Source organism: Equus quagga, chromosome 2 (assembly GCF_021613505.1).
Source record: "Equus quagga isolate Etosha38 chromosome 2, UCLA_HA_Equagga_1.0, whole genome shotgun sequence".
In the NCBI taxonomy this organism is placed as follows: domain Eukaryota; kingdom Metazoa; phylum Chordata; class Mammalia; order Perissodactyla; family Equidae; genus Equus; species Equus quagga.
Window position 1 is genome coordinate 28,800,317 of NC_060268.1, and position 22,227 is coordinate 28,822,543.

Here is a 22,227-nt window from a genome sequence, read left to right on the forward strand (position 1 = left end):
GAGGTATGAGGTAGGTCTGTTTAGGTTTTCCCATTAGATGGATCTGGGTTCTGATGTCTCTTCTGTCATTTACAGATTGTGTGGCTTTTTGGGAAATGGCTTATCCTCACCTAGCCTCAACTTCCCCGTATATTAAAGACAAAAATGATGTCTACATTGCAGGGTTACGATGAGAATTATACAGCTATTTTTAAAAATGCTCAACACATGACAGGCATTCAATAAATGTTAGCTATTAGCTATGTTTTATTGGCTTGTGTCTGGAGGGAAGGAGGAACATTACTGGGATGAAGGAGCCCTGGGGTCTTGGCACATCTCAAGGGAGGGGTTAGTGTGACCTAAGACTGAACCTGCCTGTTCTCTGCGTCTTCCTACAGGCCCAGCAGTACCCTTCAGGTCGTTCTGTGACAGAGATGGAGGTGATGCAGTTCCTGGATCGGAGCCTCCGCCTGCAGCCATCTGCCCAAGCTCTCATCTACTTCCGGGACTCCAGCTTGCTCAGGTACCTTCTCTTGCCTCTGTGCCTTGGTCTCCACAGAAGCCCAGACAGGATCAGTGGCCATGTCTTCTGTCTCCAACATTCAGAGTATAGGAAGGGGAAGCTAGAAGAGAGAAACAGGGCTCAGAGAGCTTGCCTTTGCAGCACCAAATCAGCCTCGCAGCTGAAGTCAGGAGATCTCCATGTGAGGAGTTTGTGGTAACCACAGCCAGGGCTATGGTTGGGAGTAGAGAGACACTGGGGTCTGAGTCCAGCCCCACTCTTGGGGTATCTTTGGTGTTCAGGTCTGTGCCAGAAGCCTGGAAATCTGACTTTACTTCCGAGTCTGAAGAGGCTGCACATCGAATCTCAGAACTGAAGAGCTCTCTGAACAGACAGAAAGGGATTACCTGTCGCAGGTGAGCTGGGAGGGCTAGAGAGCCCATGAGTGGAGAGATGTGGTGAGGGGAGCCAGGCCTGCCCTGACTCTGCTTGTGCTTGCTTTGCCCACAGATATGCCTGTGAGTGGGGGGGTGTGGCAGCCGGCCGGCCCTATGTTGGGGGGCTGGAGGAGTTTGGGCAGTTGGTTCTGCAGGATGTGTGGAATATGATCCAGAAGCTTTACCTACAGGTCAGCAGGAGCGACGGTGGCCAGGGGAGTGGAGAGGGAGGCGGGGTCTAGGTAGCCCTGGGTAGAAAGTAACTTGGTGGGGGCTGTGTGAGTTTTAGGCCTGGGGGTCCTGAGGACCATGGAAACATGGATAGTCACTGCCCCATGTGCCCTCAGCCCGAGGCCCAGCTGGAACAGCCAGTATCCGTCCCAGATGATGACTTGGTCCAGGCCACCTTTCAGCAGCTGCGGAAGCCACTGAGTTCTGCCCGACCGCGCCTCCTTCAGGACATGGTGCAGCAGCTAATGCTGCACCGAGGGAGGCTGAGCCTGGTGACCGGGCAGTCAGGACAGGGCAAGACCGCCTTCCTGGTATAGAGTCCCAGAGGCCTGGGCAGGAGGGAGGGAGGACTGTGTGGGCTGAGGAGGGCTGAGGAGGTGGGGCCCAGGGAGCTTGTGCATATAAAATATGACTGTGTTTACTGTTTCCTTCCCATGCAGGCATCCCTTGTGTCAGCTCTGCAGGCTCCTGATGGAGTCAAGGTGGCCCCCTTAGTCTTCTTCCACTTTTCAGGGGCCCGCCCTGACCAGGGTCTTGCCCTCACCCTGCTCAGACGCCTATGTGCCTATCTGCATAGCCAACTGCAGGAGCCAAGCGCCCTCCCCAGCACCTACCGGTGTGTATCCGCCATTAGCCCAGCCTTTTTGATGCCACATGACACCACCTCTTACCCCTTACTCCTCCTTCTCCCACTGACCCTGGTCCTTCCCCTCCACACACAGGGGCCTGGTGTGGCACCTGCAGCAGAGGCTGTTGCCCAAGTCTGCTCAGTCCCTGCAATCTGGCCAGACCCTGGTCCTGATCGTCGACGGGGCTGACAGGTTGGTGGACCAGCAAGGGGAACTGATCTCAGACTGGATCCCAAAGACCCTTCCCCGGGTGAGTGTGAGAAGGGGGTGTGGGTGGGATGCAGTAGGGAGGTTTGGGGCTCTTCCAACATTCTTCTCCTTTTCCTTCTACCTCCCTGCCCTTTTGCTCAAATATCACAGTGGGTGCACCTGGTGCTGAGCATGTCTACTGACGCAGGCCTAGGGGAGAGCCTTGAGCGGAGCCAGGGTGCTCATGTGGTGGCCCTGGGGCCTCTGGAGCCATCTGCTCGGGCCCGGCTGGTGAGAGAGGAGCTGGCTCTGTACGGGAAGCGTCTGGAGGAGTCACCTTTTAACAACCAGGTTGGACCTAGGTCGGGGCTGGTGGGTGTGGGGGGTGAATCAGAGCTGTGAGGACCCAGGGTGCTGAGGCTGTTGGCTGCCCCACACAGTCTTGCTCCTTTGTTTTCTTAGGAACTCTGTGCTGGGGAGAGTTGCTAACAAAATAACCGTGATGCCTTATAACATCACCCTGCCTTTTTCCCCTGGTGAACAGCCTCCCAGGGCCTGTCTGGCTGAGGAGAGGAGTAAAGCTGTGGTTATTAGGTGGGGCAGGCTAAGCTAGAGGGGCTTCCTTGAAAGAGGGGCTGGCAAGGCAGAGCAGTGTAAGGAAGGGATGGCTGTGTCCTGAAGTGATGTCATCAGGTGATGCCTGCTGGGGACACTCAGAGGAGGAGCTGCCTTGCAGTGGTCTTAGTGCTAGGGGTGGGGGGCAGCAGGCCAAGGGCTGGCTGGAGGCAGGCTCTCTGGTCCCCACGCTGAGTCCTCTGAGTCTCGTTAGATGCGGCTGCTGCTGGTGAAGCGTGGGTCAGCCCTGCCGCTCTACCTGCGCTTGGTCACTGATCACCTGAGGCTCTTCACGCTCTATGAGCAGGTCAGTTGGGGGTGTAAACCCCCAATCCCGATTTTCTAAGTCCTAATCCCATTTCCCATTCTCCATTCAGCTTCTTTCCTTCCGATCCCTCGACTTCTCTCCCCTCATCCTTTGTCATCTCATGATCATCCATTCCCCATCCTCATCTCACCCCTACCCACTTCGCTCTCACCCATTTCTCTTTCCTTTTGCATCATATCCCATGGCTTCTCCTGCTGCACCACCCTCCACAACCAAAGCTGCCTCTTCTCCTCTCCCTACTCGCTGAAGCCCATCTTCCTCCTTTCCCAGGTGTCTGAGCGACTCCGGACCCTGCCCGCCACTGTCCCCCTACTACTGCAGCACATCCTGGGCACCCTGGAACAAGAGCATGGCCCCAATGTCCTTCCCCAAGCCTTGGCTACCCTTGAGGTCACACGTAGTGGTCAGTGCTTGGGGTGGATTTGGAGGCTGGGAGCTCAGGGTTGGATGACCTTGGTTCAGTTGTTTGTCTCAGTGAGCAGTGCAAGGAGGGACCAGATGTCACAGGGATGGGTACACTGTGTGGTTTGGCGAGGACCTCAGAGAGCTTGGGTTTTCAGGTCTGACTGTGGACCAGCTGCATGGAGTGCTGAGTGCATGGCGGATACTTCCCATGGGGACCAAGACCTGGGAAGAAGCAGTGGCTGCTGGTAACAGTGGAGACCCCTACCCCATGGGCCCATTTGCCTTCCTCGTCCAGAGTCTGCACAGGTACATGTGCCCCCAGCTGAGCTCCCACTGACCTCCTGTGCCTTCTGTTTTTGAGGCAGGGCCCCGTGTGATAGCCCCTGACACCTATCTCCCAGACCCTTAATGGACTGCCACTCAAGTTACCACTATCTGAGGTGGGAATGGGAGTCCACAGCTGTGCCGGGATGCTCACTGACAGGCCTCCTCCCTCTCCCCTCCTATGTTCTCTTCCTCACATGAGGACAGTTTGCTAGGGGAGGGCCCCCTGGAGCGGCCGGGTGCCCGGCTCTGCCTCCGTGACGGGCCTCTGAGAACAGCAGCTAAAAGTCGCTATGGGAGGAGGCCGGGGCTGGAGAAGACAGCACATATCCTCATCGCAGGTGATTGCAGTCCAAGTTAACCCCAGGGTGCTGAATGTGGGGCCTGGACCTGGACGCCAGGACCCCCTCACTTGTGCTCCCCATTGGCTGGCTCCCTCACCTGCCATCCCACTGGGTGGATGGCTCTTGCTGTAGCCTAAGGAATGGGATCTTTGAAAATGCTTCAGGGTTGAGCCCGTCTCAATGTCTGTTCCTATGACCACACCTGCAGCTCAGCTCTGGAAGGCCTGTGACCCCGATGCCTCAGGCACCTTCCGAAGTTGCCCTCCTGAGGCTCTGGGAGACCTGCCTTACCACCTGGTGAGTCCTCAGATCCCATAGGCACCTTCTCCCAAGCAACTGCTTTGGCTGTTCTGAGCCCCCATCCCCCTTGACCACCACCACTATCACCACTGCCGTTAGTTACTCTCCTCCAAAACTCCCTCTACCTTTCCCCTTTCAGTTTTCCTGCCCTCCTCCTTCAGGTCCTTTGTCCCAGCTCCTAGGTCTAGGTCCCAGTTGCACAGGCAGGGTCTAAGATGAGACTCTCGCTCCTCACCAGCCTCTTACATCCCTAATGAATCCAATCTGACCTTCTCAGCTCCAGAGCGAGAACTATGGCCTTCTCGCAAAGTTTCTCACCAATCTCCATGTGATGGCCGCACACCTGGAACTGGGTCTAATCTCTCGGCTCCTGGAGGCCCATGCCCTCTATGGTGAGATGAGTCACTGGATGGCTTCTTCTCTGAGATCTGGGGCTCCTGGGTGTGTTCACAGAGGGACTGCTCATGGGGAGCTATAACAGAAAGAATAGTCGAATTTCCATTGCAAGTTGAAAATGCCAAGATGGTAAGCAAGTGACTCTCAGGAGACCTTTTGCCTAGATCTCTTAGACCAGAGTTCTCAAACTTTATTCAGTAGGCATAAAATTTCCTGGGAAACTTGTTCAAATTGCCGATCTCTGGGTCTCCCGATTCTGGTTCCCTGGAGTGGGCCCCAAAGTTTTGTACTTTTAACAGGTGCTCCTGATGTGGGGCCAGAGGGCCATACTTTGAGACTCACCATGTTAGACAAGCTGTATGATTGTATTTGGTGCTGGGGTTAACGGGGGTCCAGGCTGGCTGCCCAGTGACACTCTGCATCTCTTCTATAGCTTCCTCCATCCCTGAAGAGGGCCAGAAGCTTCCTGAGGCTGATGTTGCTGTATTTCACACCTTCCTGAGGCAGCAGGCTCCAGTCCTCAGCCAGTACCCTCTGCTGCTGCCCCAGCAGGCAGCCAACCAGCCTCTGGACTCACCCCTTTGCCTCCAGGCCCCCCAGCTCTCCCAGCGATGGCACCTACAGCGCATGCTACGATGGCTTAATAAACCCCAGACCACAAGGGGCCAGCAAACGTAAGACCCTTGACCCTAGACTCCGATGAGCCCCCCAGAGAGCAAACTGCAGCCCTTTCTGAAACTAGAGAATAAAGGACAGACCAGAGTCACAGTGAAGGGGAGATTCAGGCACAGAAATGCCAAAATGAATTCCTGTTCACTTCCTTCCCCTCATCCCTCATTTCCTTCCTTTCTTCCTACTTTTCTCTAGCACCAGCCTGTCTCTGGCAGTTTCCTCATCCCCAACAGCCGTGGCCTTCTCCCCTAGTGGGCAAAGAGCAGCTGTGGGCACTGCCAGTGGGACAGTTTACCTGCTGGACCTGAGAACCTGGCAGGTATGACACTCAAGGTTGGGCAGAGTTTACCTTCCAAAAAGCCTCATGGGTTGCCCTGAAGCCCTAGACCAGCTAAACCCAGCTGTCATCACCCTGTTTGATTCAGCAACTCTATTTCCCTCACATCAGGTCAAAAGGGCTTGGTCAAAAAAGTCAATCACATGAGGGCCAGCCCAGTGGCTCTGCTTTGGCTGCCCGGGGTTTGCTGGTTCCAATCCTGGGCACGGACCTACGCCCTGCTTGTCAAGCCATGCTGTGGCAGGCATCCCACATATAAAGTAGAGGAAGATGGACACAGCTGTTAGCTCAGGGCCAATCTTTCTCAGCAAAAAGAGGAGGATTGGCAAGAGATGTTAGCTCAGGGCTAACCTTCCTCAAAAAAACCCAAACAAACAATCACATGACAAATATTTGCTGCATACCTTCCATTCAAGCCATTGTGCTAAGCATTGCAAGGAACATGGGGCTTAGGACATTGTCTTTGCCCACCAAGCGGTCAGTCTTGTTGAGAGATATACAAGATAAAAAGCAACTGAAACATGTGACATAGATGAGAGCTGAGTGAGTTGTGCCGTTTCAGGAGGACATAGGACAGAGAAAGGCAGGCATCCTGGGTTTAGTGAGAGACATAGGGAAAATGTTTCCTGTAAATGGCTGGGAATGACAGCAGCAGAGGATGCTTAAGGGAGGGTGACAGCAGATTACACTGGAGAGGTGGATCCCACAGCCACTCTCTCTCCATTTCCCACCCATATCACCCCTACTCCAGACCTGCCAAAATCTTCTGTGACTTGGGTATATGTATGGGGTTTGGAGTAGGGGAGATGTTGCCCCACTTGGATCATGAGGCCTCACTTGAGCTTGAGCTTGGCCTTGGTCTGGAGTGGGGTCCAAGGATTTGCACTTTTAATAGGTGTTCCTGGTGTGAGACCAGAGGCCACATTTATGTAGAGAGCCAAGGGCTCCAACCCTTCTTTCCTTGGCCTCCTTTGTGGTTGGGGCTTGGAGTGCTACACAGTGGGGTCAAGGGAGTGTCCTGAGTGTGCTTCCCCACTCACTCTCACAGGAGGAGAAGTCTGTGGTGAGTGGCTGTGACGGAGTGTCCTCTTGTTCATTCCTCTCGGACAATGCCCTCTTCCTTACTGCCTTCGACGGACTCCTGGAGCTCTGGGACCTGCAGCACGGTTGCCGGTAAGGGGACCTCCCCCATGTCTTGGAGTGAGGGCCTTCCCTGTTTCTCGAAAGCCCCTCTGGAAAGGAGAGAGCCCGTGGCTGGGGAGCCTAGGGGCCTGACTTTATCTCCCTGGCATAGGGTGCTCCAGACCAATGCTCACCAGTACCAAATCACCAGCTGCTGCCTGAGCCCTGACAACCGGCTGCTGGCCACCGTGTGCCTGGGAGGATGCCTCAAGGTAATGACCAGGGCACTGTGGGAGTCAAAGTAGCCCTAAACTCTGAGTCAGCACCCTGAAGTTGTTCTCTTAGCATGGCAGAGGTTGAGGGTAGGAGACTGGACAAGATGGCCTCTGGGCTCTGCAGTTGAGAAGCTCAGGCATCTGTATTCAGCACCCTGAGTTTTCTCCTCTTTCCTCCAGCTCTGGGACACAGTGCGTGGCCAGCTGGCCTTCCAGCACACCTGTCCCAAGCCCCTGAACTGCGTTGCTTTCCACCCAGAGGGGCAGGTAGTAGCCATAGGCAGCTGGAGTGGCAGTTTCAGCTTCCTCCAGGTGGACGGGCTCAAAGTCACCAAGGTGAGAAGGTCCTTTGCAGCCCTGGGGGAGGAAGCACAAGAGGGTGGGAGTGGAAGGTGTTACTGTGAGCCTGTGTTGAGAGCAGGCCCTGACATTTCAATTCTACCTCCCCGTGCAGGAACTAGGGGCCCCAGGGGCTTCTGTTCGTACCTTGGCCTTCAATGTGCCTGGGCAAGTTGTGGCTGTGGGCCGGCTAGACAGGATGGTGGAGCTGTGGGCCTGGAAAGAGGGGGCAAGGCTGGCTGCCTTCCCTGCCCACCATGGCTTTGTTGCTGCTGCCCTTTTCCTGCGTGCTGGGTGCCAGTTACTGACGGCTGGAGAGGATGGCAAGGTCAGGTTACCTAGTGCTGGTGGAGGCTTATGAGGAGGGGCCAGCAAAGGCAAGGAATATTTGGGTGAGGGTGGGACCTTTGTTGAGACTGGAGGAGCTTGGCTGGTGCAAGCCACAGGGAGAGGGATGATGGTATGTGCCTGGGCAGCTCTCTGGAGAAGAGTCTCAGGGAGGAGGAATTTAATGGGGTGGCTATAACTCTGGGGGTGGGGAGCAGTGGGGTATCTTTAAACCTTTTTCTCGGCTCTCAGGTTCAGGTGTGGTCCGGGTCTCTGGGTCGGCCCCGGGGGTGCCTAGGTTCCCTCTCTCTCTCTCCTGCCCTCTCCGTGGCGCTCAGCCCAGATGGTGATCGGGTGGCTGTTGGGTACCGAGCAGATGGCATTAGGATCTACAAAATTTCTTCAGGTACCGAAGGGAGAAGGGATGGGGTGTTTGAACCCCTTCCCCTGACCGGTTTCCAAGTGCCTTCCTCTCTTGTTTTCCCTCTTTCTCTAGGTTCCCAGGGGGCTCAGTGTCAAGCTCTAGATGTGGCAGTGTCTGCATTGGCCTGGCTAGGCCCTAAGGTGCTGGTGAGCGGCGCAGAAGATGGCTCCCTGCAGGGCTGGGCACTCAAGGAAAGCTCCCTTCAGTCCCTCTGGCTTCTGTCCAGGTACCAGAGGCCCATGCTGGGACTGGCCACCTCCCAGGAACTCTTGGCTTCTGCCTCAGGTACTGCTGGGCAGTGGGCAGGGCAGTGAATCATTGTTCCTTTTAAATATGCTAATACTTTCCTCCAATATATGTGTATATGTATGCATGAGGATACATACAAGTGTGTGTATATATATATCCTGGGACCTCTTTGCAGTCCCTGTAATCCTCTGAGTTTCTGCCCAGTGGGAGACTTTGCTATATAAAGGGATGGGTTTCCCTTAGGAGGAGAGAGAGAGATGTTGAGGTGAGAATGCAGAATGGCCTTCATCTGCTCCAGGGAAGACGCTTGGCTAAAGTGAAGAGGAGGGTGTGGAGGTGCAGCAGGGAGGTAGAGAGAGACAGCTGCAGAGCCTGAGCAGGGAGTACCTTACATCCTGTACTGTGCACCCACTTGATGACTGACCCTTCATCAGTGGAGGCCCAGGGCCTCTCCAAAGCCTTGTGATTCACTGTGTCCCTCCCTGGAGCTGCCTCCTCAGACCTCACCCTCAGCGCCTGTGATTGCCTTTGTCTTTGGCCTCCCAGGCCTGTCTTGCTTCCTTTTTCAAGGAATCTTCCCCTCTCTCTGTTTCCAATGCAGAGGATTTCACAGTGCGGCTGTGGCCAAGGCAGTTGCTGACGCTGCCACAAAAGGCAGAAGACTTTCCCTGTGCCACTGAGCTCCGGGGACACGAGGGCCCCGTAAGCTGCTGTAGCTTCAGCACTGATGGAGGCAGCCTGGCCACTGGGGGCAGGGACCGGGTGAGCCACAGAAGGATGCAACCCCTGGGCCCTCCTCCTCTGGCCCCAGCACCCCCAGGCCCCACAGCCTCTCTGGTTCCTAGATTCCTGAACAGTCCATTTCCCTGCTTCCTCGGCTTTCTGCTTTACCAAACCTCCTATGCTGGATCTGTGCACCTCCCTTCCTTGATACTTTCCTTGAGACTTCTTTCCTGAGATGACCCTGGTGCTCCTACCTCCCGCCTATGGTTCTGACGGCTCCCTCTCTTGGGACCTATCCAGAATCTCCTCTGCTGGGACGTGAGGACACCCAAAGCCCCTGTTCTGATTTGTTCCTTCTCTGCTTGTCACCGTGACTGGGTCACTGGCTGTGCCTGGACCAAAGACAACCTACTGGTGAGTGAAGGGATGGGAGTGGCACAAAGCTCAGCAGGGTTCCTGGGAGAGGATGACATTCCCATCTCATCCTTTTCCCAACACCAGTTTGTAATTGTAATAGCTAACATTGATTGAGCACAGAGTATGAGCCAGGCATTGGATTAAGCCCTGTGCATACGTTGTCTCATTTCATCTTTACAACACCCTGTAAAGTATATACCACTATTATCTCTGTTTCACAGACAAGGATATTGAGCTCAGATAGATTAAAGAAATTTCCAAGGTCATGTAAGTAGCGAAGCTGAGCCAGTACACTTTCTGATAAGAAAGTCCATATTCTTAACAAGAACGCAGAACTGTCTGCCCCAGGGCTTAGGATGCCCTGACCCTGCAGGTAAAGGGTACTGCTCTGATTTCTTTGGTCCTAAGGCAACAATGAGTCTCAAATTATGTGCTCAGTGTTGGTGAAGCCTAGTTTTCTAGTGCAGAGTGCTCACGTTGTTCTCTAAAAGAGAAGAGAAAGGAGTGAGTATAATATCAGTTGAATAGACTTGTCATATTCTGCCCCACCCCTGCCTTCTGGGCAGCCAGATCTTTCCTTGGCATTGCAGACTTTTCAGCTTTGTCTGAGTTTGTTGACTGACATTATGTTAATAACAACGACAATAGCTACTATTTATGCACTGCTCACTCTGTACAAGGCAGCATGCTGAGTCCTTTATAAAGATGCATCAGCACCACAGCAACAATATCAGATAGGTACACTGTTATTATCCTTGTTGAATAGATGAGAAATCTAAGGCTCCAAGAGATGAGCTTGTTCCAGGTCATGAAGTAATGAATGGTGGAGCTCAGATTTGAACCCAGGACAGCCCATGCTCTTAATCACAAGGCTTACTGCCCTCCACGCGACATAATAAACTTACAAAAATGCTGGTGGGATGGTGATAACTCTGCTCCTCTAACCTCTGACTCTGCAGGTCTCTTGCTCCAGCGATGGCTCTGTGGGGCTGTGGGACCCAGAGTCGGGACAGCAGCTTGGTCAGTTCCTGGGTCATCAGAGTGCCGTGAGCGCCGTGGTGGCTGTGGTGAGAAGGCAATGGAGAGCTCACCGGGGGTCTCTGGGAAGGCTAAGGGGGCTTCAGGAGACTGGATGCATTGGGTATCTAATCCCAAAGGCAAAAGAAGTATAAAGAATGAGATGTTTGGGCCTGGATTAGAACCAGATTAGGATATTGAGGCTGAGGGTTGGTGTGAAGGGAGGGAGGGCTTGAAAACACATCTTAGTATCATGACCTTGTGGTGGGGTTGCAGTCCTGAGCCTCCCATCCTCACTGTCCCGGAGTTTTCCTCACTCTTTGATGTCTTCTAAGCCCCTAATACTTAGCCCACACATCTGTAGCAGGAGTCATACTTCCCATGTCCTGCTCAGTGTGACTCTGCTCTGATCCTGTGCTCTGGGGCAGGAGGAGCATGTGGTGTCCGTGGGCCGGGATGGGACCTTGAAAGTGTGGGACCATCAAGGCGTGGAGCTGACCAGCATTCCTGCTCACTCAGGACCCATCAGTCAGTGTGCAGCTGCCCTGGAGCCTCGTGCAGGTGATGATATGTCAGCCACCTTCCCTTCCTTGCTGCCTCTTCCCGTCTCCCCTGCCTCTGACTCAGTCTCTTGCCTTATCAGCTGGCCAGCCTGGGTCAGAGCTTCTGGTGGTGACTGCTGGACTGGATGGGACCACACAGTTGTGGCATCCACTCTTGGTGAGTTCCCTGAAAGGTTTGGGCTGGGGGGAGCTGGAGAGGGTATGTAGTACAACCTCTGTTGTGTCAACCCCCTACTGTCCTATCTCCATCCTGTCCTCCTAGGTGTTTCAAACACACACCCTCCTGGGACACAGTGGCCCAGTCAGTGCAGCTGCTGTTTCAGAAACCTCAGGCCTCCTGCTGACCACCTCAGAGGATGGTTCTGTACGGCTCTGGCAGGTACCTAAGGAAGCAGGTGAGTAAGGCATGGAGAGAGGCAAGGTATGAAAGAGGGGTATGTTAGTGGGACCAAGAAGGTCAAGGGTAGGCTGATATGTCCTCTTGAATCCCAGCAATGGTCCAACTCCTAATAAATTACTTCTTTCTTCTCCAGATGACACGTATATACCGAGGAGTCCTACAGCCATCACTGCTGTGGCCTGGGCCCCAGATGGTTCTTTGGCAGTGTCTGGGAATCAAGCTGGGGAACTAACCTTGTGGCAGGAAGCTAAGGCTGTGGCCACAGCACAGGTGAGTTAGGGCACCCTCAGTTCTTTGTCTATGTGCATTCTGCCCTGGCTAGGTATTTAATAGTACGTGCTGGGGTTAGACCTTGCATAGGTGCCTGGGAAAGGACAGAGGGTTAGTCCTGGCTCTTCAGAAATACTGAAATGAGCTTGTATTCACCAGGCTCCTGGCCGCATCAGCTCTCTAGTCTGGTACTCGGCACACACCTTGATTGTTCTCAGTGCTGATGAAAAAGTCAGCGAGTGGCAAGTGGAATGGCAGAAGGATTCAACACCCGGAAATTTCAGGTGAAATGAGGCAGCTGGGTTATTGTGATAGGAACAGGATCTCCTTACACCCAGGATTTTGCCTCCCTCCAGTGTCAATTTAAATAATAATTATCAAGTGCCTGCTTTATGCTAAGCCCCGGGCCAAGCAGTGTGAACCAGATTGAAATTTATTGTTTAATTAAGGAAGCTCACACTGGAGGAATGTGCATGTACATAAACTGCCAACAATATTCAGAGTGATTAATGCTATAATAAAGACATCTATATATATAAGATTACTGGGGCTGCAGAATTTTAGAAATTTACGGTTTACAAAAGAGTTACTATTTGAGGTTGGGCTTCAAGGATGAACAGGAGTTTTCTGGACCAGTAAGGGAAGGGAATGGTGTTTTCGGAAGAGGAAGTAGCGTTAACAAAAGCCATGGAGGCCTGAGAGTGCATGGTGTATTCTGAGTATAGCCAGGTCTTTGGGTTCTTGGTGGGAGTGGGAGGGTAGGGAATTGAACTGAAAACATAAACTGGGGTGAGGCTATAGAGGACACAGAGCTAAGAACTTTGAGCAGAATAATTATCTGAATTTTGAAAGGGAACTCTGGTGGCACTATGGAGGATGGATAGTAGAGAGATACTAAAGGCAGGGAGGCCACTTTTACAGCTGTTGCCATGGTCCAGGGGGACATAACGTCGGCCCTGAGCTGGGCAGTGAGGATGAGAAGGAGAGGCAGAGATTCAAATGTGTTACAAGTAGAATCCACAGTGCTTATGGGGCAGTTGGAGGTCAGGAGAGAAGGAAAAGACAAGAATATGAGAGATTCCTAGTTTGAGCAAGTAAGGGGATGGTGATGATGAATACTGATGTAAGAAAAACACAAAGAGGGAGAGAATATGTAGGGAAGGTCGTGCATTTTGTTTTGTACTTCACTCCTGAGGGATTTGTGGGCAACTGAGAAGCCTGAGAGAGGTACACTAAAGCAGGATCTTCCTCTGTCCATGTACCTGTTTCGAGCTAGTCTTCACCTGAAACAAGTTCTGCAGGAGGACTTAGGGTTCCTGACGGGTATGGCCCTGGCCCCTGATGGACACTCCCTCATCTTGGCCAAAGCGGATTTGCATTTACTGCGCATGAAGCCAGGGGATGCTCCCTCTGAAATCTGGTAAGAGCCAAAATGCTGTTTCCTCTCAGGCTAGAGAAAGAGGAAAAGTGGGTTAGTGGTTACCCTGAGACTGGGTCTAACTAACAAAACACTGGGGTCTAACAGAGGCTCAGCTTCCTTCTTTTTTATAAACCAGGACCAGTTTTGGAGAACATCCTATCATGTTGTCCACCCACCAGGACTATGGTGTGTTCATCCTACAGCCAACGGCCTCTGGAGCTCTTTCTGTCTTAGTAAGTCCTGTTTGAGTGTGTGTTAAACGTTTGTCCAGGATCAATATTTTAAACCTTGGGGCCATCATGGAGAGTGAGAAGAAGGGAAAGGCATTAGGATCCAAATCCCTGTCTCTTCCTTCAACTGGAGCAGCTCTACTTAAGAGCATTCTATACTGGGTTTCCCTTTCAGATTTCATTGTTATAAAAAAGGATTCTAGTGTTTAAAACATGACGGGAAACCATAAACATAGGAGTTTTCTTAATTGCATTTTGTTATGTCTCTCTTGTCTTGCCACTGTTTTAGCAGTGTCTGGAATGATACAGACATATCTCATAGACATAATGTTGGGCAAAAGAAGGCAGACATAAAAGAGTATGTACTACATGATTTCACTTAAATGAAGTTAAAGAACAAGCAAAACTAATTTATGGTGACAGAAGTCACAATATTGTTCAATTAGTCTGTCACACTGATTGTTCTGGTGCTCTGGTATTGACTACAAAGGGGTCCACTTTCTGTGGTGATGGAAAGGTTCTACAACTTGATCTCGGTGGTGATAGCATATACACGTGTAAACATTTATAGAGATGAACATTTAAGATTTGTGCACTTTACTGTATCTAAATTACAGTTAAAAAAAGAATCCTAACCAGCCTAGAGCAAAAAACAGTTGCTTTGGCTGGCTAGGGTTAAGTGATGCAAGTAGACTGAACAAAATGATCTATCCTTTCACAGAGGCAGAAGGAATCAGGAGAGTTTGAAGAGACATTGGACTTTTGTGTGAACTTAGAGAATCCTAGTGGGACCCTAACATTGGTAACTCAGGCCAAGCCTGAATCTGGTGAGTGGTAATGAGAGGACCTGAGGAGTTCAGAGATGGCTTAGGGGAGGATGGTGGATCCCTCGAAGCCTGAAGCCTGGCTCTAACTCTGCCCTTGAAATGGCAGAGTCCTCGTTTTTGTGTGCCAGCTCTGATGGGATGCTATGGAACCTAGCCAAATGCACCCTTGAAGGACAATGGACCACAGATAACATCTGGCAGAAAGAAGCAAAAATGCCTGAAACCCAAACTCCGGGGACAGACCCATCCATAGATACTGATGTGGATAGCTGGCCCAGAACCACAGATCTAAAGACACAGCAGCGAAGAAAGGTTAGTTTCAGGGAAAGTTCACAAATATAGGGGAGGAGGCTCTAGGTCTGACCCAGCAGACTTTGATGCTTCCTTGACTGAGGAGGGCCCACTGAGGACTCACCATATTGCTTCCCCTTCCTCTCTCAGATTCACTCGGGCTCTGTCACAGCTCTCCATGTGCTGCCTGAGTTGCTGGTGACAGCTTCAAAGGACAGAGATGTTAAGCTATGGGAGAGACCCAGTATGCAACTGGTAAGTGTGTATGTGCAAGGAGGACTAAAGGGATGTCACCAGAGAGCAAACTTGGGATAAGAAAGGACAAAAGAGCAAAATTCTGTTTTCTTCTAGCTTTCTTGCAATAATGTGCGACTAACCTGTTTCTAAATAAAGGCATTAATGTGAGAGAAAGACAAGTTAATAAGGAGGCCCTCGGCGTATCTCTCATCACCCCTGTTTTTGTTCCCATTGTAGCTGGGCCTGTTTCGATGTGAAGGGGCAGCGAGCTGCCTGGAACCCTGGCTGGGTCCTGACTCTACCCTGCAGCTCGCAGTGGGAGACATGCAGGGCAATGTGTACTTTCTGTCCTGGGAATGAAGATGCAGCTACTCAGGGCAAAGGCACCACTTGTGCCAGAGATGCAAAGCCTGAAGATACTACTGGCTACTTTCTCAATAAAATTATAAAAATAAAGTGTCAGAAAATCTCAGGTGCAGTCCTGCCTGTGTTCTCATGTGGATTTGGACCAAGAGGGAAGAATATGGACATTCTAATGTTTCTTTTCTGATTTAACATTAATACTTATTAGAAGTGCAAGAAAGGGAACCAGGTCTTTAGTAGATATTCTTGGAAAGGAGCCTTTTGAATTCTTGTGTCATCGCGGCCCCAGGATCTTAAGATACCATTCCTGCCAGGAGGAGGAATGAAAGTGATGTTGGCCAGCACTTAGTTTGAGTAGAGAGCTAAAGACCTCTCACTTGGTCAAGAAAGAATAAAGGAAGGAGTGAGTCCAGTGCCTTAGAAAGAACTGGGAGAGAACTAGCACAACTCTAGGTGCCTCTCCCAGAAACAGCCCCATCTACTCAGAACTCACTGCCCAGATGAGAGGTGGGAAGCCAGGTGCTGAAAGCACAAGGAGTCTTCTGGCTTTCACAACCTCTGACAGAGCAGCAGCAGCCACTTGACTTGCAAGGATTAGTCAATATAGTAATTTGCATTCTTGGAAGAGATCGTGAAAGTCTCTCTCTCTCAAACTGAAGTTCACAGATTAAAACGACTTGAAAGGTGGAAGAATCATACTCATGGACTTACCATGGACTGTGATCCTCTTAAGTAAAAGTTCTAGAACCTTCTTATTTTCCTGTAATTCTATCTTATAGGAGAAGAAGTTCCCTGAGGCCTTTTTTTCTAAGGGTTAAGGAAGGGTTAAGAGTCTTCTGTGTCCAGGAATTCAGGGACTTGTATATGATAAGGCAAGGCTATTATAAGATTTTGTTCTGGGTCGACAGGGTTCTCTCAGAGAAAATGCTACTGCTCTCTGGTCTAGAAATGAGTTTTGAGGATTTGGGGAGTTCAGGGGTACTAAGTTTTGTTCTCACTTTGCCCTGATTCCAGGTTTTACATAGAGAAATCACCTGAGGGACCTTACCTTATTTTACCAATACCTCATGGTCTCGCTTAGCTAGAGGATAAAGACATAGGAATGCCATCAGCTGATAAGTCTGAATCATAAGTCATGCTTCTATCTTGTCTCCTGTGCCTCATGAAGGGCTCTAAACATACTTTCTAGACCACCTCCTCCACATGTACCTTGTGACTAGAAGTCCAAGTTAAGGTAATTGAAATTTATGATTCACAGCACAACCCAGAAATGCTACAGAGAACCATAGCCTGGCATCATCCTAAAAGTTGCTGGTTTCAATCTTTTGCCTTTTGCTTCCCTGAAAGCATGGACCAAGGACAGGAGGGAGTCCTAGATGTCTGTCTTCCATGCTCTAAAAGTTCTACAAAAGTACCCCAGTTAAGGCTGGAGGAATGGGGATGGAGAAAGTTAAGCAAAGGCTAATTTGCTCAGTAGACTCAGCCTCGTTGGCCAGGTCCACTTGAAGGTTTTTTTCTGTCTTTCTTATCTTGGACTGACACAGCGAGGTAGTATAATGGCTGTGAGTAAAGATAAGAAGAGACTCTAGGTAAAAGTGAACATGTGCCCAAAGGAGTTGAAGGGAAAACCAATTTAGGTTTTACATTGACATCTCCGAATTCTCACCATTAAACAGGATTTCAATGTCTCCTAGTTACTAGATGAGTTCCACAATGATAGCCATTGCATTGTGGGATTATGGACACTGGAACAATCTTTTCTTTCCCTACGCATTGGCAAAAGCAACTTTTTCATATACCAAATTTTTATACATTTGTTTTTTTACATATCTATGCACATTCTGTTTTTGAAATCTAGAGCAGAGCTACTCAAAAGTTTGGTGTGTGGACCCGTGCCAGTCCACAAATTGTTAATGGTGCACAATGAGATACGTATAGAAGTTGAGACAAAGCATTTAGAAATTGTTATAGGAATTTGAAAAGTAATCTTATATTTGACAGATATAATAATAAAAACTGAGGCTTATATTTTGTATGCTTTTCACTTCATTTTCCTAGTAAATCATTTCTATTATATTTTATAAAAGTATTGTTCCATGACAGATCAGAAATTTAAAAAACCCAACAACTGGTCCTTCATCACAGAAGGTTTGAGTAGCCACTACTCTAGAGAGTCTGGGTAACAAAGTGGCTAAAAGCATGGACTTGAATAGGACTGCCTGAGTTCAAATTTCCATGCCTCCCTTTCTCCATTTGTAAAACAGAATAAGAATGGTGCCTACTTCATGGGGATATTGGGAGGATTAAATGACTGAAGATGTGTTAAACACTTAGAACAGTAGCTGACACTTAGTGGTATGTGTTCAGTAAGTGCTAGCTTGACTGCTGTTTTACTTTTCCAACAGTCCAAGTATCACTGTTGTTCTTCCTCAATAATGTCTTGATTATTGGTATGTATTTAACTGGTCAGATAAACTCTGGACTCAATTCTTCAGTTTTCAAAATGTATATATGGGGAACTGATATTCTTTCAAATACCTGATCTTTCCATCCAGGACAATGGGTGTGTTTTGTATCAGTTAGGATATTGAGGTTATGACTTGGTAACAACCCCAGAATGTCAACAGCTTAAAATAGCAAAGATGTACTTTTTTCACTTGTGCCACATTCACATTGAGGGTCAGTGAGAGGGCTCTGCTCTACTTTGCTCACACTTAGTGATCTGTGCTTCAATGGCTGCAAAAGCAGGAAAAAGGAAATATATATATATAAACCCCAAAAACTTGTTGGCTCTCAATCTTCTACCTGGAAATAAAACACATCATTTCCACTCGTATTTTATAAATATGAGCAAATCAAGTCTCATGGCCTTACTTAACGTCAAAAGAGAAGGGAAGTAGCCTCCATATATTTGGAAGGAGAACCAGGAACCAGACACTGCACAGTTGTACACCCAAGGAACCTATTTGTGTTGGTGCTTTTCCAGTAGAATGGCTCTTAATCTTTTTTTTTTAATCATTTAAGATTTACAGGAGAGTATTCCTGTTCACCTTTCACCCAGCTTCCTCTAATGTTAACATCTTATATAACCATGTTACATTTAGCAAAATTAAGAGATTAACATTGGCACAATATTATTAACTACAGGTATGATTGGGAATTTCCCAGTTTTTCCACCATCCAGAATACCACATTGCATTTTACCCATTGTATCTCCTTAGTCTCCTCCAATTGTAAGTTTCTCGGTCTTTCCATAACCTTGACACATTTGGAGTACGGGTCAGGTGTTTTGTAGAATGTCCTTCAGTTGGGTTTGTCTGCTGTTTTCTCATGAATAGACTGAGATTCTGGGTTTAAGGGAAATATACAAGAGATCATGTGCTCTTGTTACATTATATCAGAGGCACATGCTATCAATGTGAGTTATCACTGGTGATGTTCTTTGATCACTTTTAAGGTGAAGGTAATATTTGCTGGGGTTTTTTTTACCATAACTTTTCCATACTCTGTTAGAAGCAAGTCACTAAATTCAGCCCACACTCAAGGGGAGAGGGATTATGCCGGGGTCCAGCCTCGGCAGAGTCCAGGTTCCCGTGGGGGAGACGGCGTCAGCGAAAAACTGAGGTAGGGGAAAATAAAGAGGACGTGAGACTTGGGTTGGTGTTAGCAAGTCCGACTTTACTGTGCACCAGTGTCGTTTATATATTTTTCAGGATTAGTACAGAAATAGTTCTACAAATATTCTCAGAGAGATAAGGAAGTAAAAAACGAGCACAAGAATATTTATTAGCATTCTACTCTATAGAGCATAAGGTTAATGGTAGTCTTCTCTGCAATTAACTAGTGTTTGTTGTCTCTAAGCTAAAGGAGATAGGTACCTAGGCATCTGTTGTAATTCATGGTAAAGTTAAATCAAAGAGAGAAGGTCCAGGCCTCCAGACAGGACAGCAGTCCGTCTGGTTACATCCTGGTGGAGCCATCCCTGCCTCCCTCAATCATTTACGCCATTAGTGTAGATGGTTAATGGGAACAAAAGGCGACTCCAAGGTGTCCTATCCCCAGGGCTATCTGCATTCTCAGCGGGCAGTTAAACATCTTTACATTTTCGCTCCCTTTAGGGGGTGAAACCATTCCTTTGTCTTTTAGATTGTGGAGCTAACAGTCCCTTAAGCACACTGCCGGAGAAAGTATCATTTTGTTAGTAAAGTAAAGGGCTGAAAAGCTAAGCTAAACTATATATCTTCAAGAATAAAGAACAGAAATAAGTATAGACATAACCTTGCTAGAAAGCATGCAAATAATTCAGAAAATATCAGGGGTGTTGGCCGGCCATTCTTCACCAAGGGGCATCCCTGCACCCCTCGGCCCTTCTACTCATCAATTATTTATTATTTATTGCTTTTAGGAGAAAACCTCTATAACATTTTAACAGAAAGCAGAAGGTCAAGAATAATATATAGATACTTCTTGATCATCCAATTAACCAGCAAACTTAGAAGGACGATGCATATATATTTAGACAAAGAACTGGAGGGAGAAGGAAACATTAACCAGATAGAGGCCATAAACCTAATTCGACATCTTATCTGGGCAGGATTCCTTTCTGCTTGTCTCAAATGGGACTGTGTGCTCCTCCAATAATTAACTGAAAAATATCTTGAAAGTTACCTGCAGGTGGTCACATTCTCTTACTATATCTAATTTTCCCAGGAGGTAGTGCCTCCCAAGCAGCCACCCAAAGGAGTGAAAACTGGAGGTTAAGAAAGGAAAAGGAATGAAGGGCAATTAGAAACAGCACAGGTTTCAGAACTATGTGAGGGGCCGGCCGGTTATTCTTCAACAAGGGGCAACCCTGCACCCCTAGGCGTTAATCGGCTGGACGCTGTCAAACAGCCGATCAAATGATGTAGCCACGGCTCCGGCAGGATTAAACCTCCAGGAGGGAGAGGTATCAAAGAACTTATGGTCGTATGTGAAAATCACCAAGGTAATTAATAAATTTTGAGGTAGGTTTTTGAGACCACACAAATATCCTGTTTCACTGACTAATTTTAGCATTCATCCATCAATCTTGACAGCAGCAATTATTACTGTGGTTTTCTAATGATTTTATATTTCCCTTAGGCCTTCTACATTAATTGAAATTTTTCTGAAAGGAATATTTATCCCTCTTCCCCATTTTTTCATTCATGGAGTCATTCATTTATATCAGTTTGGAATCATGAATATCTATTTTACTCTTTGGGAACCTCTTGAATTTTACTACTCAAACTTCATAATATGTATATTTCAATTCATCATTTTTGGCCAATATTTTTATAGGAAAATATATATCGCAAAAATTCAGAACATTTGTAAAGACATAATTCAATTTCACCCTTTTAAAGTGTACAATTAGTGGTTTTTACTATATTCCAATGTGCAACTATCACCACTAATCCCAGAACATTTTCTTCACTGCAACAAGAAACATTGTACCCGTTAGTTGTCACTCCCCTCTCACCCCTTTCTCCAGCCACTGGCAATCACTAATTTGCTTTTTGTCCCTATGGGTTTGCCTATTCAAGATATTTCATATAAATGGAATTGTGCAACGGGTGGCCGTTTGTGTGGCTTCTTTCACTTACATGTTTCCAAGGTTCATCCATGTTGCGGAGTGTATCAATACTTTATTTCATTTTATCGCTGAACAATATTCCATCATATAGATAAACAACATTTTGTTTACGCATTCATCAGTTGATAGACTTTCTGGTTGTTTCCATATTGCTTAAACATTCATTTAAGTTTTTGTGTCAACAGTTCTATTCAAGTTCCTTGGTTATACCTAGGAGTGGAATTGGTGGATTACATGGTAGCTCTGTTTAACTATTTGAAGAACTGCTAAACTATTTTCCTAAGCAGCTGTGCCATTTTACATTCTCACTAGTAATGCATGAGGGCTCTACTTCATCCAGATCATCGCCAACACTTGTTATTGTTGGGCTTTTTTTATTATAGTCACGCTAGTGGGTGTGAAGTGTTACCTCATTGTGGTTTTGACTTACGTTTCCTTAATATCTAATGATGTTGAGCATCTTTTTTCTTTTCTTTAAATATTTTTTTTCCTTCTCCCCAAAGCCCCAGGGTACATAGTTGTATATATGTTTAGTTGTGGGTCCTTCTAGTTGTGGCATGTGGGATGCCACCTCAGCATGGCCTGATGAGCAGTGCCATGTCTGCGCCCAGGATCCGAACCGGTGAAACCCTGGGCTGCCAAAGTGGAGCATGCGAACTTAATGACTTGGCCATGAGGCTGGCCCCTGAGCATCTTTTCATGTGCTTATTGGCCATTTGTATTTCTTCTTTGGGGAAATGTCTATTCAAATCCGTTTCTTGGTTTTTAATTGGGTTGTCTTTTTATTGTTGAAATTGTGAAAGTTTATTATATATTCTGGACACTAGATCCTCATCAGATTATGATTTGTGAACCAAAATATTTTCTCCCATTGTATGGTTTTTTTTTTTTTTTTACTTTCTTCATAGTCCTTTGATGGAAAAAAGTTTTAAATTTTGATGAAAACTAACAGCTATTATTTTCTTAGGTTGCTTGTGCTGTTGGTGTCATATCTCAAAAAATGTTGCCTAATACGAGGTCACAGATTTCCCTCTGTTTTCTAAGAGTTTTATAATTTTAGCTCTTACATTTAGGTCTTTGATACTCTTACATTTAGGTCTTTGATAGGTTTGAATTAATTTTCACAGTGTGAAGTAGTGTTCCAAACTGATTACTTTGCATGTGTATATTCAAGCAGTCCCAGCACTATTTGTTGAAAAGAGTGTTCTTTCGCCCATTGAATAGTCTTGGCATCCTTGTTGAAAATCAATTGACCGTAGATGCAAGGGTTTATCTTTGGACTCTCAATTTTATTGATCAGTATATCATCTTTATGAGAATACCACACTGTCTTATTGCTTTGCAGTAAGTTTTGAAATTAGGAAGTGTAAGTCCTCTAACTTTGTTCTTTTTCAAGATTGTTTTGGCTATTCATGATCCCTTTACAAT

At 48.0% G+C, this 22,227-nt stretch overlaps 1 protein-coding gene across 8 annotated transcripts in view; it reads left to right on the forward strand.

The window, feature by feature from the left end:
• TEP1 (telomerase associated protein 1) overlaps positions 1-15,291 on the forward strand; it is a 41,545-nt gene extending 26,254 nt beyond the window's left edge. For 5 of the 8 annotated variants that reach the window (XM_046654159.1, XM_046654158.1, XM_046654163.1 and 2 more), the window contains 35 exons: positions 378-502; positions 784-897; positions 992-1,109; positions 1,266-1,460; positions 1,590-1,765; positions 1,872-2,028; positions 2,139-2,318; positions 2,797-2,889; positions 3,181-3,313; positions 3,471-3,621; positions 3,847-3,980; positions 4,192-4,280; positions 4,561-4,675; positions 5,113-5,353; positions 5,547-5,670; positions 6,737-6,861; positions 6,983-7,082; positions 7,266-7,421; positions 7,540-7,752; positions 8,004-8,157; positions 8,248-8,460; positions 9,026-9,186; positions 9,448-9,561; positions 10,524-10,631; positions 11,010-11,142; positions 11,225-11,301; positions 11,407-11,539; positions 11,678-11,814; positions 11,974-12,098; positions 13,091-13,234; positions 13,371-13,467; positions 14,186-14,291; positions 14,398-14,603; positions 14,733-14,837; positions 15,057-15,291. In XM_046654159.1, coding sequence (XP_046510115.1) covers positions 378-502; positions 784-897; positions 992-1,109; positions 1,266-1,460; positions 1,590-1,765; positions 1,872-2,028; positions 2,139-2,318; positions 2,797-2,889; positions 3,181-3,313; positions 3,471-3,621; positions 3,847-3,980; positions 4,192-4,280; positions 4,561-4,675; positions 5,113-5,353; positions 5,547-5,670; positions 6,737-6,861; positions 6,983-7,082; positions 7,266-7,421; positions 7,540-7,752; positions 8,004-8,157; positions 8,248-8,460; positions 9,026-9,186; positions 9,448-9,561; positions 10,524-10,631; positions 11,010-11,142; positions 11,225-11,301; positions 11,407-11,539; positions 11,678-11,814; positions 11,974-12,098; positions 13,091-13,234; positions 13,371-13,467; positions 14,186-14,291; positions 14,398-14,603; positions 14,733-14,837; positions 15,057-15,179 — 4,875 coding nt within the window. In that variant the 3' untranslated portion in view covers positions 15,180-15,291. Of the gene's footprint in view, positions 1-377; positions 503-783; positions 898-991; positions 1,110-1,265; positions 1,461-1,589; positions 1,766-1,871; positions 2,029-2,138; positions 2,319-2,796; positions 2,890-3,180; positions 3,314-3,470; positions 3,622-3,846; positions 3,981-4,191; positions 4,281-4,560; positions 4,676-5,112; positions 5,354-5,546; positions 5,671-6,736; positions 6,862-6,982; positions 7,083-7,265; positions 7,422-7,539; positions 7,753-8,003; positions 8,158-8,247; positions 8,461-9,025; positions 9,187-9,447; positions 9,562-10,523; positions 10,632-11,009; positions 11,143-11,224; positions 11,302-11,406; positions 11,540-11,677; positions 11,815-11,973; positions 12,099-13,090; positions 13,235-13,347; positions 13,468-14,185; positions 14,292-14,397; positions 14,604-14,732; positions 14,838-15,056 lie in introns of those variants that run through there. The other 3 variants (XR_006887562.1, XR_006887563.1, XM_046654164.1) reach the window with 3 other exon arrangements.
• The last annotated feature ends 6,936 nt before the right edge of the window (positions 15,292-22,227 follow it).